At 31.4% G+C, this 20945-nt stretch overlaps 1 protein-coding gene across 1 annotated transcript; it reads right to left on the reverse strand.

The window, feature by feature from the left end:
* Positions 1–3185: 3185 nt before the first annotated feature.
* Positions 3186–12691, reverse strand: LOC139521037 (APGW-amide-related neuropeptide). The gene is made up of 3 exons (XM_071314208.1): positions 12081–12691; positions 5394–5443; positions 3186–3453 (listed from the first exon to the last, which is right to left on the reverse strand). The coding sequence occupies exons 1-2, from the start codon at positions 12627–12629 to the stop codon at positions 5402–5404; spliced, it is 591 nt and encodes a 196-aa protein (XP_071170309.1). The 5' UTR covers positions 12630–12691; the 3' UTR covers positions 3186–3453; positions 5394–5401.
* Between the last annotated feature and the right edge of the window lie 8254 nt (positions 12692–20945).

Here is a 20945-nt window from a genome sequence, read left to right on the forward strand (position 1 = left end):
GTGAAAGGTTAAGTAAGCTAAACAGGTTTAATCCACCATTTTCTACATAATAAAATGGCTTTTCCAAGTCATGATTGTGACAGTTGTTTTCCATTCGTTTGATGTGTTTGAACTTTTTATTTTGCCGTTTGATTAAGGACTTTTCTTTAATAATTTACTTGGAGTTCGGTATTTTTGTTATATAACATGTTTCTTTGTTTAACATTTAGCTTCCTAATCGAATGCCCATGAAAAGAATATCGACTGTCTAAGAAACTTGTTTAAAGGGTCTTAAGGCAGATCTTCAAATACATATATATACTTTTTCAACGGAGATAGTTTCAAATGAAAAGAACTCGATTTGTACTTATATATTAGTAACGAAACTACATTGTACCTGTATGAATGGTTAACTTTATTTTTATGAAGCAGTATTAAAAGGGGGGGGGGAACCCAGAGTTCTTCGATTCACACTTCTGTTGTCTTCGAGTAAATATGTTTGCGGATTAAAAAGAAATAACAAGGTACTGAACTTACATTATTAAAACGGGAATTAATGTCAAAATGAAGAGATAAATGCCAGTGAGAGACACATTTGATACTTTTGACACCATAACTCATTTCATTTGTTAAAGTAAATTGTATAAAGACTGGAAGAAAAAGGTACAAATCTTAACAAAGATACCAGGATTAAATTGTATACGTCAGACGCACGTTAGGACTACAAAAGACGTATCAGTGACTCTCGAATGAAAAAAGTTATAAAGGCGAAATAAGGGCAAAATAAAGCATAAAGTTGAAGAGCATTCAGGACCACAAATTTCGAAAGGTTTATTTAAATATAGCTTAGGTAATTTATTCTTGCTGAATGTAGCTGCGGTAATCTTTTCTTAGATTTGCTAAATGCAGCTACGGTATCTTACCTCCTATACATTTCTAGGGATATGATTGGTTAAAAGTGTACTCGTGGAGACCGTGTATATTCCATATTACGTTAGTAGGGAGGCGGGGTTTATTTCAATACACGGTTAGTAGTGGAGTAACGGATTTAGCACTGTTTGATTATTTAAAAGTATTGAAAGTTCTGTTTAATATTGTTATATCAAGGTTGTTGATAATAAAAAGTTATTGTTTGCATTAGTTTATTTTATTGCAGACCAATTGAAGAAGGTTCTTAGGGAGCTATCATTTGATTTTTATGGGGGGGGGGGGGGGGAGGGGCTAGGATGAAATTTGAAAAAAATAGGCAGGACAGGAGTTTTGAGTTAAAAAAAAAGGCAGGATGAGCAACTTGGTAAAAAAAAAGGCAGGATGACAATTTGTGTAAAAAAAGTCAGGATAAAATAGTAAAAAAAAAGGCAGGACCGAAAGAGTAAAAAAAAAAAAGGCAGGACAGAGATTACAACTAAAAAAAAAGCAGGACAACATTTTTCATCCTAGCCCCCCCCCCCCCCCCCCCCCCCCCCCCATAAAAATCAAATGGTAGCTTCCTTAAAATTAGACCTTGAACACTTTAATATCGAAATAAGAAGATGTGTTCTGATAGAAAATGAGACAACTCTAGTCTAAATTCAACAAATAGTCGGAACGACAAATTCGTTACATGGTGTGCTAGTGACCTAATATGATATAAACGGGGTCAGTAAATTCCATATGGGATTTACTGATCCCGTATATAACATATTAGGTCACTAACACACTATGTAACTAATAATATCACTTCTTGGGATTGCTTAATGCAGCTACGGTAATCTATTAAGTGAAAAAAAATAAAAGCTAATCAGGCTTGATTGTATTTTTTCATAAATTAGAGAAGGATTACATATTTTAGAATAAGAAAGCATAATATATATAGGGATTTTTTTTATCAGGACACTAAAATGATGAACCTGTTTGACAAAGATCATCGGACGAGTAGTCAAAAATGTATGTGCACATGTCAATTATGTGTATCACTGAAAACAATTTTTTTGAAAATGGAGATAGGAATTAGTGGATATCGATTTTCAATAAAACTCTTGTTTCGTTATATAACCCTTGACATTATATTACATGTCATAATCAAACGTAACGTTACACGAGAGACAAAAGATACTAGTTGGAATATTCAAACTTATCAGTTAAAACAAATTAACAATGATACGGGAAAAAACGAAGAACGTTTGAAGACACATAAAGTACACAAAACAAATTTCGGAACAAATCAAACTACAAAGTGCCATGAAGTTTGAACGAAAATCAAAAACGATTTCAAATAATGAATTATATAATTAAACTTCTAATTGAATATGATGACCTTAAAATGAATAGGGAAAAGAACCAGAGGCTACTTGGGGCCTGAATCGATCACCTGGTAAACATCAAAATGATAAGCAACCGTGACAGCAATATTTCACACACTGAGGAAGTCAGATTGTAAAAAGTAAAATTAAAAAAAAAATACAAACCCAAAGGAAAATTCAAAACGGACAGCCCTTATCCAGTTGCAAAAGTCAAAGCTCAAACACAAAAAAACGAATGCATAACAACTGTCTTATTCCTTACTCGGTACAGGCATGTTCCTAGAATCTATACTTCAAGACCATCGTGCATTATTTGTGTAACTGTCCTTGATCCAAATTCATTTTGAAAATATCAAAAAGATAATTATGGTCTTCCTAATCGTTTTATCTCTTTACAGCTTTCTGCAACGACTTCATACAGTTTTAGCATAGCATGCATAATAGGTGAACAAAAATTTTATATTTATGGTTCTAGTTTTCAAAGTTGTATATATATCTATATGAAATAACTCGAATTATGAGTCGATTGAAGATTTCAGCCATTTTGATTTATAGTTTCAAGATAATCATAAATAATTGTAAAACTGTTCTTTAAACTGACATTTCAGGGACAAAAAGATTGCCAATTATATTAACCGTACCAGCTTTGCTCGAACTGCTTTAATGTTTTGAAACATGAAACAAAAGAATCCATTAAGAGCATAACGAGGATAGTTCTTCGAAGAAAAACCATATACCATAGCTGCGAAGTTTCAAAACATTTAGCCGTTGCTTGTTAAGAGGACAAGTTGTTCATAGTATTCGACGGACGACAACGCCAATCGTTGGCATTGCATGACACTTAAGGGTCAGGTGTGCTGAAATTGTACCAGAAGTACAAAATATATAAAGAATGTACGATCTCCAAATATAAAAACAACAGACTTTTTATAATATAGAACATTTTATTTTTGAGTTGTACTTTTTGAAAGTACAGCATTACATAAAACAGGTAGCAGACAATCCAAACCGTCTAACAATAGGTGTACCAAATTTTGGTTTTATTTACCCTCTCAGGTTATGTTTATTATTGTCAACAGTGGCAACTTAGAAATGATCATGGCAATAAAACTGTGGAATGTTGATTTCAATGGTGTAAATGATGAATATCCATGACTGTGATCGTACGACGATGTTCCCTTTTGGTGAATGTCTGAAAACAAAAACGAGAAAATAAAATCATATAACATTCAAAATATTGGTCTTCATGATTTTACTTTAAAACACACCAAGTCGAAATTTGATGAACTGCGATGCATATTTCTGCGCCACAATCTTACCATGGCATTATTCATATATCTAATTCAAGTATGTAATGCACTCTCAGCCTTAATTGTTTCCTATATAGAGCGCAGCGTCGATACATTCTGTAACTTTTCATTATATTTACATATTAGATCAAATTAAAAAGCTTTAAGTGGGATTTTTATGGCTGACTATCCTACCTTAGAGTTCACATAAATACTTGTAGAACGCGAAAACAGGAAAAAATACAATACAAGAAGAATTAAAGTATTCCTTTGTTATAAATAGTCAGGAAAGAAACTGAAATTAAATTTTCCAATTTTATTATTTAATATGTATTTCCCCAGACTAAGTGTCCTTAACTTTATGCCTATCGTTTTATCTTTAGTCCGTTATAACTCACAATTGTTCTGCGTTCAATTCAAGTCGAGATTATATTTGCAAATTTTAGTAAAATGAGCATTAATATTGCCATCACGTAACAATAAAATATTTGCCTAAATCAATCATGTGTTTGTCCTCTTACTCTAAAGTTCAGATGAAAATGTTACATTCATTTGACATATTATTCCTATGGTGATGATGAATATCTTCCGTTAGGTTTGTTCACAATTAGCGGTGGAGGATTCTAGCTTTATTATTGTATAACATCCCATTTGTGTATTGATATCTATTTTATTCTTTCATATGGAAGATATTACTGTTTTTTTTCGATTTTTTTTTCGACTATGTTACTATGTCAGCTTATACATTAATTTCTTTTAATACCACACATTCATTAGAAAAATAATCTGTCTGAACGCAAACCCAATGGTTACATCAGTACAAAGATAAGACATTTGTTAGTGTAAGATCCAAAAGAACTTTAAGAAGTGGGCATGCATATTTTACTTTTGAATTAGATTAATGATTCTTCAATATGTCTGTCGTCCAGTTATCTTATTAAATTAACTTACATATGTTGTTTTTGTTTTTGATATTTTGTAAACGCCAACGAAAGAATTATTCAATGTCAATTTATATCGTTATCACTATTGTTTCCCCCCCCCCCCCCAAATTAACAGTGTAAATATATTATTTATTTATAGATTATCGTTGATCATCTCAACGAGATCGATTTTCTCGCTTGAGCTGGGACGACGAAAGCGAGAAAGGCAATCTAGTTGAGATGACCAATGATAATCTGTTTATCGCTATTTTACCTATGACGATGTTGTCAATTTCATGTCAATTTCGTAAGCAACGCCATGCGCCTGCTTAGTTTCTAGCGATAATTTTCCATCTCAAGCGAACAGCATGATATGAAAAATTATCACAAAAAAAATTCAAAGGAAAAATGCACAAAATGGCGATAATTGTATATATGATTGGGTTGATAATGGTTCAGTTTAATTCATTCACGTGTATCTACACACTATGAAATCGTAATAGATCATCATTTTGGTTCCCATTCAATACAAGTAACAGCTTCCAACAATACAGATTATTATCTCTTCAACTAATCTCCTGCTCTGAGTGTTTGACTAAATTTTACTATTAAAACATCTGATATAGAAATTATATATCGTGACATAACATGTACTTATAGATATTTTCAAATCTTAGAGCGTGAGAGAGATTGTTATTGCCAGGAAGCAACTCGAGTCGGCATATGAATAACAGGGCAAAGGAGATAAATATCAGTGAGACAGCAACCCGAAAGAAGTGTGTAGTTATTGTGTTTTTCTGTTTTGTTTTGCTTTTTATTCTGCATAGTCCTCCTTCTAATGAACAAAATGTATTTTGATAATAATGAAGCAAAAGCTAGGAGTTTATTACTTTTATATTTCTTATTTGTAAAATACAAACCTTTAAGATCATATATTGAGAGCTTCACATTCACTATGTAATTTCTCAGCCTGAAATGAAAATACAAAATAGTTAATGCGTGCGCAACAAAAACTGAACAATTTATTATCTTTAATGCCGTATACGCTATGGACAGTCTTTGAGTGGTCACACAACTATGGGTAGCCTTTTGGACTTCAACGATTAGCAAAAGATGTACCGCATAGTCAGCTGTAAAATCTATAAGTATTTTGATATGGAATTTCATTTAAAAACGTTATATGACAAAAGACATATATTAAATTAGCCACAGAAAATGCAACTGCATAACTCAAATCATTTTAGAAAATATCAAAAATACAATTGATAACTCTTTTAAGTAAATATACCGTATATGGTAATGATACGTTTATTACGGAATAAATTCTTGATTAACATTGTATTCCTTTTAAATCAGTTTTTACAATCTTTCACGACACACTTTTAGTTTATTGTATATATTTTCTCTTTTTAACTGTCCTTTGATACAATTACCATTTTTGGTATTTCAGCAAATTTTTTGGAAATAGAACTTGTAAATTTTATTTATCGTATAACATGCTAAAAGACGACCGACTAGTATGTTTCGCTATGCATAAGAACATTAATGCAAATTTAATAAGGAAAACATAGATAGCTTGTTATCCCACATTACATTTTACATTCCGATGATTCAAGGATGTGATGGAACATATTGACATCAAATTGACTGAGAAATCAAATGAATGACAATTAATAAGGCATGTATTGTAACAAAGAGTAATTACTAAGAAACAATTATAGACCGGTACTGTTAAGTCCTATTCTTATCTTTATTAACGCGCGTCAATTTCTGTAAAAATTAGATATATCAAGTCACTAATGGCGCGGTCCACGGAGGATATCTTAGTGTCGAATTACCAGATTGATTGACAGTTCATGTGGAAAAGCCTAAACTCCTCTAAGTAAAATTGAAAATACGGTGTCAAAGATTGCAGCAATCTGTGAGAATCAAAGAAGTTTATGATTATACAAATGTTTGACACATTTGAAAGCAGTCATCGTTTCCATTCTTCAAGAAAGGGAAGAACATATTCAATATGCAAAGGATGATAAACTAATTTTCCCAGCAGGGAAGGACTCCTTTCATGCCTTTTGACATGCATTATATAATAGCTAGAAACTCACTGATTGATATTAATTCATTGCAGATATCAAGCAAAGAATTGAACAGAGTCAATTATCTATGATGTGATAGAGTAAAGATATTTTTCATGAAGTAAAAGTTTAACCTTCCCACTATTCACCTGCTGGTGTGTTTCCTTGTATTGATGAATATTTTATCCTTTCATGTTGGTAAGATTACATTAAAGGCCAAGATGATAATGAAGATATATATTACCATTTCGTCAAAATGAAAATGGCTTTGGATATTTTTTTTTAATTCTCACTAGTCATTAGCCAAATAAGCTGTGTCGAAAATAAGGTAAACACTTTTAATTATTTAAATGTGAGTTTTTGTGTCTAAATGATTTGGTGTTTGCAATAATAGAATTCAACAACATATCAAAACAACGAACTTGGAGAGGTACAAAGTTGGGGGTAAATAAACAAAAAGATTAGTTGCATGCGTTGATTAACCGTGGCTTTAAATTTATTTACAATCACGGTAGTGTCTGTATAAATAAATGTAGAGAACAATATACTTCGCACATGAATTAACGAGAAAAAAATGTACATCAAAGTTTGTGTGACGCAAATGTGACTCTTTACAGAAAACTTGACCTGAATCTAGCTATTGCCTTAGAAATTTTGTAAGTTATGCTGATTATAATAATAATTTAGTATGCAAAATTGCAGTTCTCATCTTACATAATACTATGATTCGTAAATTTAAATAAATTACAGATAAAGTCAAAACGATGTATGTCCGTTAATTTTTTTAATATCATATTTTACGACAATCAAGACTTGGTCTCTTTAGATATTCTTATATATTTATCATCTTAACCCGGAAATCTTTTAAGCAATAAGGATTGTTTTCTTTTATAACTGTTTCTATAAATATAAGAAGTAGAACTGAACAATTATTTGTCTATATATAAACGAAGAAAGGACGTAAAAAACCTATTCTAAAATTAACAAAAAGTAGGAGTTAAGTTGTCTACCATTACTGGTACCTTTTGTTGAACTGTTACAAAGTCATCTCAAGTATTTGCAGTAACGAATTCGATCAATCAAGCTAGTTCTATAAAGAATTTAATGGAGATTTAATTGTACATATCGGAACCTATAATTGTCAGCTAATTAGACAGGCTGTGATGACACATGTATCGTAATAGTCTTGAAACAGTGTTCAAGTAGACATACTACAAGACTTGAAACCATGGCGATGTCATAGATGTAGTGTTGTAGACAATGAAAGTTACTTCGGAATTTTACATCCATTCCTTCTTATTTGAATTCGAAACGCTCGTGTTTTTGTGGAATCTAATCAAAATCACTGGTACTATCTAGAAAATACAATAAATGGGATTAAACATCTTACTTAATTATCTTAGTAGGTAAAGGACTTTCCTATACAAATTGTATTTTCAAAAACTGCTTAAAGATTTGAAACTTAAAGGCCCAAAAAAGTTGGAATCATATTTGCCTATTTTTTTAAAGAAAGGATAAATTCTAATAGAAATGTGAATTAGCAGGACAGAAATACTGGCTAACAAAAACTAAGTCGCACTTCGAGGATGGAACCCTCAGCGGGAACTGAATTATCCAACAGCGGTACCCGGATGTCTCTACGAATAGTAAAATGAACACATTTGACAACCTTAATCTGAGAGTGGATAACAGGATGAGAGAACACAATGTAGATACATTTTTTCGCATGTTGTAAATAAACAATGTAAATATACGTAATTTTTTTTATGTTGTACATTTAATGAGAACGTCCTTGTAATTTTGATTTTCTACGTCACAAGTTTAAATTTTACTTCAAGATGTAAATCTAATTATAATGGTAAGTATTTGGAATAAAACAAAGATTTGTTTCGCGATATAATTGTATTTGTTTACCAATATCGACAGCCTTAATTATGGTATGTTCTGTCATTTTTCCTTTGCCGCAGGTGTATCTTAAGAAAGACTAATGAATAATGTTATTCAGTACATATCTTATGTGGCGCATCGTACAATCTAGTTCTTAAGAAAATACCAATCACTGTTATGGATCTTGTAAAACAATCTTCAACGTTATTTCGGTGAAATTATGTTTCTTTGAATAAAATTATTTTTGTATAACGAAAGGAAAGATTGACAACACCCGACCAAAAGAACAGAACACTGACAGTTTACAAAACACTACGCAAAAAACTAAGGCAAAACAAACACCGCTAAATTTAGAAAATGTTTGCGATGTTTTCATGTATAAATGAGAAACGTCCGACGGTAGCATGTTCGCAATATTAATAACTGGCATTGGTCATTTCATTAGTGATTTTCTCTCACACATTTATAACTATCGTATTAATAACATCTTCCATTTTCACCTATTATCAGAAATTCACAGAAATAAATGCAAGCATTGGTTTCTAAAAATTTTAATTTTTTATATTTACAGTATCGGGGTTGTACTGGGTGGATGAACAGTTCCATAGAATGCTGTTTGTTTCGTTAGCATTCAATATACTCTATGTTAGTAATTCGAGATGAGACCCTAGCTTGCTCTGTATTTAAATCTAAGATTATTAACCATGATATATTTATACATAAAAACTGTAACAATTGTTATTAAAAACTTAACTGGTTTTACCATACACATTCAAATGCGTATGTAGATGAAATCCCGTTAGCTGTTTTTATGTCTCTATGGTTTTTGAATAATCAATTTGTTGAACTTAGTGTTGGTTTTAAATCGTCATTCATCTTCTGATTGATATATTGCCAAATGCAAAAAAAAATGGTTTTAAAATTTAAGACTGAGAAATTCGAATATTATCAGAAATGAGTGGTCACAAGGAAATAGAGGGTCCTGTTCCATTAGAAGGTTCCGTTATGTTGCTTATAGCAACTTGCCTTTACAGCGAGGAATTAAGCCCGGTTCTAGGGTTGTACTAACCCTGCAGTAAGTTGATAACTTTTGCTCAGTTTTTGGTGTCGTAATGCGTTTTTTAGACGATGAACAGCAATTTAATCATTTATTTTATCTATAAGACTCCTGTGTTGATTTAGCAAAGTGTCATGAAATTTAATAAACAGAACATGCTCTTTATTCTGATTAATAGATTAAAGTTTGTTTTGGTATTCTACACAATGTAAAGCCTTTGTTGGGCTCGTTCCCGACTTCATTCGCCGCAATGGTTCAAATAGTTGCTCGCCGCTGATTTTTTACGTTACCAATGTGAAGAAAGTCTTAAAATGTAAATATATGAACGGGATTTTAAATCAAATGATAGATACAACTTTTACTGCAAGAATTATACTCGTCAATAATTGTTACAATATCATTATCAGTAAGTGATAAAAAAAGTGATAAAAATCAATGCTCATCATTTGTAAAATATTATTAATCAACCATTGATGATAATGATTTGGAAAATAACAACAACCTTGATTTAAATTATGCAACTGAAACGTTGTGTGAAATGTGATATACAGAACAACTATTAAAAAGTACACACAGAAATCATTCTCTTGATGCTTTTTATCAAAGAGGTGTCAAGGAGAGTGTATACCTCAATTCAAATGTTATCCTATTTGCTGTAAACAAATCTCCCTAATAAATGACTAGATTTCACAACATTACAATTTGCCTTTTAGCAATGTTACTGATTATGCAGTAGCCTTTTAATTAAACAGATTTTTTTTTATAATATATCTTATTTTAAAAAATGCAGTTGTTTACTATTGTCTCACATATTCATAATATACCCTTTGCACAAAGTTCAAAAATATAGGGTCATTACTATCAATTCACTGTTTACTTTCCTCCATAGTTTAAGAATAATTTCAAAAATAAACTTTATGTTCAATGCACATAAAGCTTGATATGGACATTTAAAAGAATAATTCCGCTCAACCCGGTATCAGCTTTATTGTTCCGAGTCAACAGCCTCACTCAGACTTCGGATGAAGGAAATCAGTATACTCATATTCATTAGCTTTGTTTTTGGCAACTGTTTGTTGGCATTTCGTATAATGAATGAATTCACTTTATTTAATATCAGTTTTACAAATATAACGAGGTGCATTATGAGACAAAATTTTATATACGTCAATGGGTTTCTGTAGGAAAGTTGCAATTATACCACATTTTCTATTTTATATTTCGACACAATGTCAGAAAACGAATGTCAAAAATATTGATAATATATTACAATGATATATTTATGATAACTGATATTGTTTGAGATAACACAATATATTATCTTACATTTTGGAACCAAAAACAAAACGATGTTTAATTTCTTATGCATGTTTATTGTGGGGCATTAATATCATTTATAGAGTATATTCAATTTATTTTGGACAAGACCTATCTATATTTGTTATTATATATTTCAAATAATTCCATCTTTCGGACCTTTCGAATACATTTGTAGAATGCTCTTTATAATCACGAAAATTAAAAGTCACATTTTTCTAAGACAAGATATTTCTTCAAGCATGTAAGGCTTGTTACCCTGATGAAACAGCAAATGACAAAGTAAATTATTATCGGCTATTATACAATGTACGAGAAAAAACCTTTTAAATTGTCTTTATACATTCGCTGTCTAATGGCAAGTATATTTGTTTTGGTTTATTAAATATTAAACTACATGAATAATACAATAGGAACCTCTCGTACAATGCAACTATAAGAAAATAAAGGAGCGTTCGGTTTATCTTATTACAGAGCTTAGTCAGTATTTTTGTAAATAAAGAAACTGACATTTGAAAATGGAGGAAGTAAAGTTAATAAAGTTGTACTTGAAGAGTTTGCAATCCAAATTTAAAATCAAATTACCGTTGAAAATAAAGCAGGCGAAACAGAACGCATATTCCCAAAACCATACAAATATTTTGTTTATATCTTTTTACATCGATTCTTAAGAAGAAATTGAGAAAATTGCAAGAATGTTTTCAGTATGTTAAAAGAGAATAATTCCAACTTTGTATGCATACCATAACTTAAAATCATCACCCTAAAGGACGTAAAAGATATGCAAGCAAGTGCTTTACACAAATGTGTTGAACTTGGAATGAATACAAAGCTGTGTTTTGCAATTTTGGAAACACTCTTGAAACATTTGAAAAATACTTTTTTAATTAAGAAGGAATCTTAATATGAACATTTATAAACTAAGAATTGGTACATAATAAAACAGCGTCATAGGTCACGACGAATTCATATTACTGTTATTTCAACAAAGCGTTGTGTCTTTGTCATGAGACAACAAGACATAGAGGTCAATACCTAAGTTATAGAGGTCAATAGCCTATATTAGCTGCCATTATGCTTAAGGAGCCGGCTGATAACAAAGCCAACACGCAAACAAATTTTGTTTGATTAAGATTTCTATTATTTCCAAAGTCATAAGAAAATCATAAAAATAATGATAACAATATGTGAAATTAAAAAATATAAATGCGTGCACATTTGAATTTGTCATAAAATAAACCAATTCAATACAAGATTCTAAAAATAGTTACCTCGTTTAGTAATTTGTATAACTGTAGAATTTCATCTTGGAAATCCATGCACATATTTGGTCCTGAGCGCTTTCCCCATCCTGGTGTTCGTTTGCCCCATCCGGGTCGTCGAATATCAACTTTAAAAGTGTCAGATCGTTTTCCCCATCCAGGTCGCCGTTTTACTATAGAGTTGTATAAACTTAGATCGTCAAGAAGAGCTGAGCTTCTTTTGCCCCAACCAGGTTTTCGTTTTTCTACATCATATAATGAACTGGACCTTTTGCCCCAACCTGGTCGACGTTTTTCAATTTCTTCGGAATCGAACAACATATCACTTCTTTTGCCCCAGCCAGGTCGGCGTTTATCTAAATTATTTAAAATATCATCGTCAAAACTTCTTTTCCCCCAACCCGGTCGTCTTTTGTCAGCAGTTAAAAAGTCATTGTTCGTGTCATCTATTGTATCTAAATCTCGTTTCTTTCTTTCACTCGACTCATCTGAAGATGAAGCTATTATAATTGTTCCTAATAATGAAAAAATAACAAGAAAAATATTTAAAGTTTCCATAGTTCCCCGTTTCTTTGAAAGCAAACAAAAGTGACAGAATACTAAACCTGGCTTGTATTTATTGTTTAGGAAGATCACACGTCATTTCAATAGCCATAATTTGCTAAGGTTGCAAAGACCAATGATGAGGCTTGTAAAATTATCTATGTACTGTAGGCGTTGTTAGATCAATACACTAGATTCAGCAGATCATATCTTCGCAACATTTCAATTAATGTCTGATAAAATCAAAATTAATATGCTAGAAAAGTTAAGAAAAAGAACATAAACATTTTATTGTTTTTATTCCTTGGGTTCACAATCTTGAAAAATTGCAAAATCTGATGGAAGATTTCTGGTGCAGAATGACAGGAATAGTTATTTGGCCTGAATTTATGTTTCCTGTTCTCGGTTAATTCATAATTTCTGGTAATGACAAGTTGAATTAAAAAGTTATAATCGATACTCCTCCGACTCCATCGATAATTAGGCTTTATTTATAGGTGAATATATCATTATATGATAATCTTTAAACAACTGTCGTGTCATCTAATTATCAAATGATTTTAATGATCAATACCTTTTATGGATTGCAGGGAGTAGCACCAATTATTCTAACGTTCTTAAGTACCTGTTTGTCTTGAAGCGGTTGTTGTTTATGTAGATATATATAAATTCATTCAAATTTATAGAATATTAATAAATAAGCTAAACTTTTATTCCAATTGTATGTAGTTTAAGTTACAAACATTTTTTTTGTCATGCATCCCATTTCACCTTGATAAATGCCTGAAGAAGCTAGTTTGTGTCTAGCGAAATATATTTCTTTAAATTCTAATATAACTGTTTAATGTATCAACTAGCGTGTTTAGGTTATTTAAAGTTACATTCTTAGACACTTATATATATATATAAGTGTCTAAGAATGTAACTTCAACACACTAATGAGTGTTATAAAATTAGTTGTTATATTTTATATTTTATTCACGCAATATTTCGCTAAACAAATTAGCTTCTTCGGGCGTGTGCATCTAGTTGGGAGAAATCGGGTGCATGACAAAAAATATCTTTGTAGCTTGAGCTACACAAAAATCGTGTAAAATGTTAACATATTGATTGATGGTCTATATAAAACATATTTTTGCCGTTTATTGTACATACAGTTACATATATATATAACATACAAGAATGTAACATATATACAAGAATGTAACTTTAACACACTAATGAGTGTTATAAAATTAGTTGTTATATCTTATATATTATTGTTACCGGAAAGTATTATCAAATCAATAATTTAGCCATTCATAAAATAAATCATGTAAAAATAAAAAAGAGTCTTTCTAATAATTTACTGTACATAATAAAGAAAAAGAGAAAATAAGGCTTATCATGACAGAAACTTTAAATTACTTCTACCACTACCAGGCCGATAATTTTGCTTTGCTGTTGGACTGGAAATGTATTACCAGCCCAGTGAAATGCACTAATATTTTGATATCAAAATTTGTTCGTACACAAGTGTGTAAACTATTTTTGATTAAGAAATTAAAGCTCTAATTCCTTCCGCGTCTTTGATTAAACGTGTAATCTCTTTTTGTTTAATGTTCTTCTTCGTTCGTTTAGCTTAAGAAATTAAAAAAGTGTTTCTTTGAGCATCAATGAAGAGACATGTTTTGTCAAAATGCGCATCTGGTGCAGTAAAAATTGTTACTGGTAATTTCATTGAGGACCAATATTGTTATCATTATATATCAAACTATTAACGTCTGTGAAAAGCAACATATTGATAGATTTCAAGAGTGTTTGCCCACGAAGCTAAGTATGTTAATCAATCCTATACATATTACAAGAAATTTTAATTGCACTATTATGCATCCAAAACTGACCATTTTTATACAAGTAATTTCATTATTGAAAAGTTCCTAAAATTTAACGACATTTTCATTGATCCTTCTTGATATTGATGAACTATTTGTTCGAAAGGATACAGATGAGGAGATGTTTGCCATTGGGACTAGTAACCAAAAGAGACCACAGGACTAAGATTTTAACAAATATTGGTCACTTTAGTCTTCCGTAATGAGAAACAAAACATAGAGTGAACTATAAAAGACCCAATCATGACAATATGTGAAACAATTAAAAGAAACAGAATTTAACAACAGCAACTGAATTTCTGGTTCTCAAATTGGGACAGGCACATAGAGAATGTGTGGCGGGGTAAATATGTTTATGCTCTAAACGGGGAAAGTAGCGCAGCATCATAATATGAATATAATCTTAAACAATCAGTTGGAAAATGCTAAGATCGACTCAAAGCCCATCTAAACATATAGACAATAACTTTAATCACCAATCTAAGTACTATCAGTCACAGATATATTGTTCAACGCCAACTTTACTTTTAGTTTCCGACAACTTAAATTACTTTTACTAAATTCTACCATAGATATAAAGATTTGGTTTTAAAGTTCGGTTGTACCTATAGGAAATGTATTTAAAACGGGATAGCACATACTCATTTATAAGGAGATGTTGTTTATCGTGCCCAGAAATTTATAAACGATCTTGGTAAACTTCTCGATCCACTAAATAAACTTATTCTAAAAGGTCAACAATCCAAAACTGTCCTTTGACGAACCCGAACTGGACACTTTGTCTGAATGGATCAAAGCTATTCGATCATGCATTCAGAGGCGCATACAAAAACTACGATGTAATATGAGTACTAGAGTTTCTAACCCTTTCAAGAATCCGGAGGTTGTGGATGCTTTATCCTCTTTGCATGACAAATATGTCGTTGTTCCGGCAGATAAAGCCTCCAATAATATCGTCTTCATATGTAAAAAACATTATTTGCAATGTCTCACTACAGAGCTTGGAATTGATAAAACTACTGGTAATCCTACATATTCTTTAACATCATTTACCAGGGATGAAATTTTACAAAATCATAAATCTGTCCTTCTTTCTTTTGGTATCAGCATCAAAGAAAACGAAGAAAACTTGCCCTCATTATACTGGATACCTAAATTACACAAAACTCCATATAAAGAACGATACATAGCTGGGTCTTCAAAATGTTCGACTAAACACTTTTCTAAAGTATTGACTACTATTCTTTCTACAGTTAAAGATGGGCTGCAAAAATATTGTGAGGAGATATATTCTACCAGTGGTGTTAACCAGATGTGGATTCTCAAAAATTCGAAAGATCTACTGCTTAACCTTCGATCACAATCTTTGCAATTTTGCAGCAACATAAAAACTTTTGATTTTTCTACGCTATATACTACTATTCCCCATGCTCAGTTGAAAGATCGACTTCACCATCTCATAAAACAGAGCTTTTTCTATAAAAATGGGAATCGTAGATACAAATTTCTTGTTTTGGGATACAATAATTCATATTTTGTAAAGAATCACACTGAATCTTCCAGAAAATATACTGAAGATGATATTATTAAAATGCTGGACTTTTTGATCGACAATATATTTGTTGAGTTTGGAGGATTTATATTTCAACAGACAGTCGGTATTCCAATGGGTACTAATTGTGCACCCCTGCTGGCTGATTTGTTTTTGTATTCGTATGAAGCAGAATTTATTCAGAACCTTCTAAAAGACAAAAAGAAAAAGCACCTTGCGAAATTCTTTAATTTTACTTTCCGATATATTGATGATGTTTTATCATTGAACAACCCATACTTCAGCCAATACTTACATCTCATATATCCTAGTGAACTTGAAATTAAGGATACTACTGATACTAGAAGGACTGCTTCATACCTTGATCTTTTCCTCAATATTGACGTAGATGGACGACTTCACACGAAAATCTATGATAAACGGGACGATTTCAACTTCCCAATTATCAATTTCCCATTTCTTAGCAGTAACATACCCTCTGCCCCTTCGTATGGTGTTTACATATCACAATTGATACGTTATTCACGTGCTTGTTCACACTATACGGACTTCATATACAGGAGTGTGCTCCTTACGCAGAAACTGCTCCAACAAAGTTATGAGGAGGACAGATTAAAATTGACACTCCGTAAATTTTATGGACACCATCACGAATTGGTGGATCCATATGATGTCTCTTTAACCAAACTAGCTAAGGACATTTTTACCACATGGTAGATTGTGGTTTGTCATTATGTCGTCTAATCTTTTAATTACCAAACGTGACTTATTCCCGATTGTGACTTTTTTGCTGAATGTGAATTCGTATTACTATAAGACGTGTTTCTGTACTTGTTTATCCCAAATTCATGTATTTAGTTTACATGTTTAATGTTATATTTGTAATTCTCATTTTGTCAAAATGTATTGACGTCTTTTTATTATATTTAGGTGTTACGGATGGAAAAATTAATCACCGCCTTTATTTATTATATTTAATTTCGTACGATTAATTACGTTTGAAGTTGGATTCATAACAAACTTGACATATATATATATTACAGTTAATTGCTATTAATAAGTATTGCAATATGCATTTTGTTTTAATAAATTATCAGTATTTAGTTCTAATATAATCTTAAGGCAATCCTAATTCTATCTCACTTTTGAATTATAGTTTTTCATGTGTGACGTCATGCTGTTTCTAAATTTCATAAATTCAAATGTGGCATAACGTTTGCCTTTTCACCATCGTATGTGACGTCATTTTTTTAATTGCGTTGACGCCTGGATTGATTCGGGTGTGTCTATGCTGCATCATGCATTCGGGTTTAGTTTTCTGTAATAAGTTAATACTTCAGTTTCATTATGAATATATCTTTCACATTCATTTGTTAAAATTTACTGTTTGCAATAGCATGAATCGTTCTATATAAAAGTGTTCTTATCCCGGGCATAAAAACAATGCCGTATTTGGCAAAACCTTTTCAACTTTTGATCTTCAGTGCTGTACAACTTTGTACTTTTTTTCACTTTCGATCTTTTATATCTGGGCGTTATGTATTCGGGTTTAGTTTTCTGTAATTAATTAATACTTCAGTTTCATTATCATGATTATGTATATCTCTTTCATATTCATTTGATAAAATTTACTGTTTGCAATAGCATGAATTGTTCTATATAATAAGAATGTTCTTATCCCGGGCATACAAACAATGCCGTATTTGGCAAAACCTTTTCAACTTTTGATCTTCAGTGCTGTACAACTTTGTACTTTTTTCACTTTCGATCTTTTATATCTGGGCGTCACTATTGAGTCTTGTGTGGACAAGACGCGTTTTTGGCGTATTGAATTTTAAACTTGATGCTTTTGTTGTCTATTAATCATGCTTTTCTTTGTCTAATATGGTCTCCTTTTTGTTTGTATTGTAGTCCTGTAATATTATGTTGTCATTTCAATGTTATATTTAACTCTGTCATTAAAGTGCGAGGTTTGGCATGCCATAAAACCAGGTTCAACCCACCACTTTTATTCCCCTTTAAAAGTGTCCTGTACCAAGTCAGGAAGATGGCCATTGTTATAATATTGTTCGTTTCTGTGTGTGTTGCATTTTAACGTTGAGTCGTTTGTGTTTTCTCTTATTTTTTAGATAAGACGTGGCACGGTACTTATCTATCCCAAATTCTTGTATTTGGTTTTGATGTTATATTTGTTATTCTCGTGGTGTTTTGTCTGTTGCTTGGTCCGTTTCTGTGTGTGTTGCGTTTCGGTGTTGTGTCGTTGTTCTCCTCTTATATTTAATGCGTTTCCCTCGGTTTTAGTTTGTTACCCCGATTTTGTTTTTTGTCCATGGATTTATGAGTTTTCAACAGCGGTATACTACTGTTGCCTTTATTTATTGGTATTAATGTTGATTTTGTTATAAGAAAATCAAAAGCAAATTAATATTATTGTTATATATACATGCAATTTCATGGATCTACAATATGCCGACTCCTGTATCTTGGCATTGCATAATGTCAAGTTTTTATCTTAATTGTTTGTGACGTCTTTACACTAGATCTATTGGATGTTGGATGTGTACTTATTGATAATTTAGTCTAAATTGCATGATTTTTTTATATTAGTTGTTGTTGAATTTAAACTAGCTGTCAGTTACTGCGAGTATTCTCAGATATGTACTAAGTGTCTTTTTGTTGTTGGGATGTACAAGTACCCGGGTACATCCATGTGCTTTTGTTATATGTATTTCTATTTGTATCCTTATGATGAGTTAAGCCTTTTTCAATTGATTGTTATAGTTTGTTCTTATGTTGTACTAATACACTACTGTCCCAGGTTAGGGAAGGGTTAAAATCCCGCTTACATGTTTAACCCCGCCACAATCTGTATCTATGTGTCGTTCTTTTCTGATTTTCTAGTTTGAATTGATTTACATTTGTGATTCCGGGGATTTCATAGCTTACAATGCAGTATAAGCTTTGCTTAATGTTAAAGACCGTATGGTGACCTATAGCTGTTAATTTCTGTGTCATTTGGTCTTTTGTGGAGTTGTGTCACACTGGCAATCATTCCACATCTTCTTTTTTACATTAAAATTAAACCATAAGGTATTTTTATTATGTTTCATGTAATTTTTTCGATATGTGTTTTAATTACTGAAATTGGAAGAGGTTTAGATAACTATTTAGCTGTATAAACTGTATAAATTTGAACAGCTCAAAGAAAGGGCAAGTCTAATAAGAAAATTTCAAAGCACATATTTATGTAATTGTCAAATAAACATCAAAATACACCAACACTGTTTACAATAAAATATCACGTGAAAATATGATATCACGTGAAGACACTTTCATAATAATGTCAAAAGGAAATTTGATTACTCGCCATAGTTGATACGAAGTAATCCTTTTTACTAATTAATTAGCTTAGTTTTTAGTCTAAAAAGATAAACGTGTATTTAGAACAATGAATAGTTATGGATACCTTTAACTTATTTCATTCTAATTAAAATATGCTGGGGAGGATACGACCAGTAGGAGTATATAAAACACCTATTCTAACTTGATCTTCTTTTTACAAACACCATTTAGTTTACTCATCTAAATATAATTAGTACAGTTAGTTGAATTATCAGATACGCCTTATCACATATTACCATCATTGCGATGTGACAATTTTGCGGGAATAATTTAACTTTGAAGAGTTTGGCTTATTAACATATAATGGCAACTAATAAAAAGTACAATAACAAAAGTACCGAACTCCGAGGAAAAGCAGTAGGTTCAGTAAGACCCTTTTTTGGCCCCAAAATATAGCAGTTTTACGAAATTGTTAAAATATACACTTTTAGCTGTTTATTGGAAAATAATACTACAGACATTTTCTTATGTAGAAAATAGTGGATGAAACCTGGTTGTATAGCTCTCTAACTTCACTTGTATGACAGTCGCATCAAATTCCATTATACTTACAACGATTTGTGAACAAAACGAACAGACATAATCGGTACAGGTTTAGTTTAAACGTAAGCTTTAAGACCCTTTGTTCAATAATCTGCTTACTTAAAACGATTGTTGTCAGTTTGTCTTGACCACACTGTACAGATAATTAATTTAACAATTTTGAGGGAGCTTTAAGATTTCAACCATCTATAATTGTATTTTTTTGTGCTAACTTGTTTAATCTATAGTTCCTAATGTAGAAAATGGAGGATTAACTCTGGTTTTATAGCCAGCAAAACCTATCATTTTATGAAAGTCGCAAACAAATTCCTTATAATGACATTCTATGTGAACAAAACAAACAGACATTAAAATGGTAACAAACCGTCAACATTATGTTACAATCTTAATCCATACGAAAACAAAAAAGTAAAATAATATTGCATATACACACTGAATAGACCAAGCACCTACATATAAGCAGAAAAGAAAGAGAAGAGAAAATTACCCCTGCACAAAAACACAATGTCAGAGTGTATAAATACCGGGCCACGCCAAAAGGATATTACCAAAATAAAAAAAATTAAGGTTGAAAATATACTAGTACAACAACAAAGAAAATGAACACAATAACATATTTATAGTACGACAACAAAGAAAATGAACACAATAACATATAATCAAGATGACAAACAATCACATAACCTAGAATCTATACTTCAAGACCATTGTGTACTGTTTGTGATGTGGATACGGAATGTCTATCAACTAGATCTGAGTGTGACCTTTTTATTTAAAAAGGACGAGATGTTCTTTGACATAACTGGAATATCAACTTTCTATTCCGAAACAACTGGTTACGTTTTATATAGCTTTTTTCAATACTTGCCTTTATTTATAATGTATGAGACGAAAAATGACATTGATCACAACTCGGACAGCAAAATCAAACCGGATTAGGACTCAGAATGGATGAAGTAA

This window comes from Mytilus edulis, chromosome 4, assembly GCF_963676685.1.
Source record: "Mytilus edulis chromosome 4, xbMytEdul2.2, whole genome shotgun sequence".
Lineage (NCBI taxonomy): Eukaryota > Metazoa > Mollusca > Bivalvia > Mytilida > Mytilidae > Mytilus > Mytilus edulis.

Excerpts from the sequence above, each read along its gene's own strand:
- LOC139521037 (XM_071314208.1), bottom strand. The coding sequence starts at position 12,629 with ATGGAAACTTTAAATATTTTTCTTGTTATTTTTTCATTATTAGGAACA. Across the intron at positions 5,444-12,080 it reads TATACAAATTACTAAACGAG|GCTGAGAAATTACATAGTGA; the intron begins GTAACTATTTTT and ends TTTTCATTTCAG.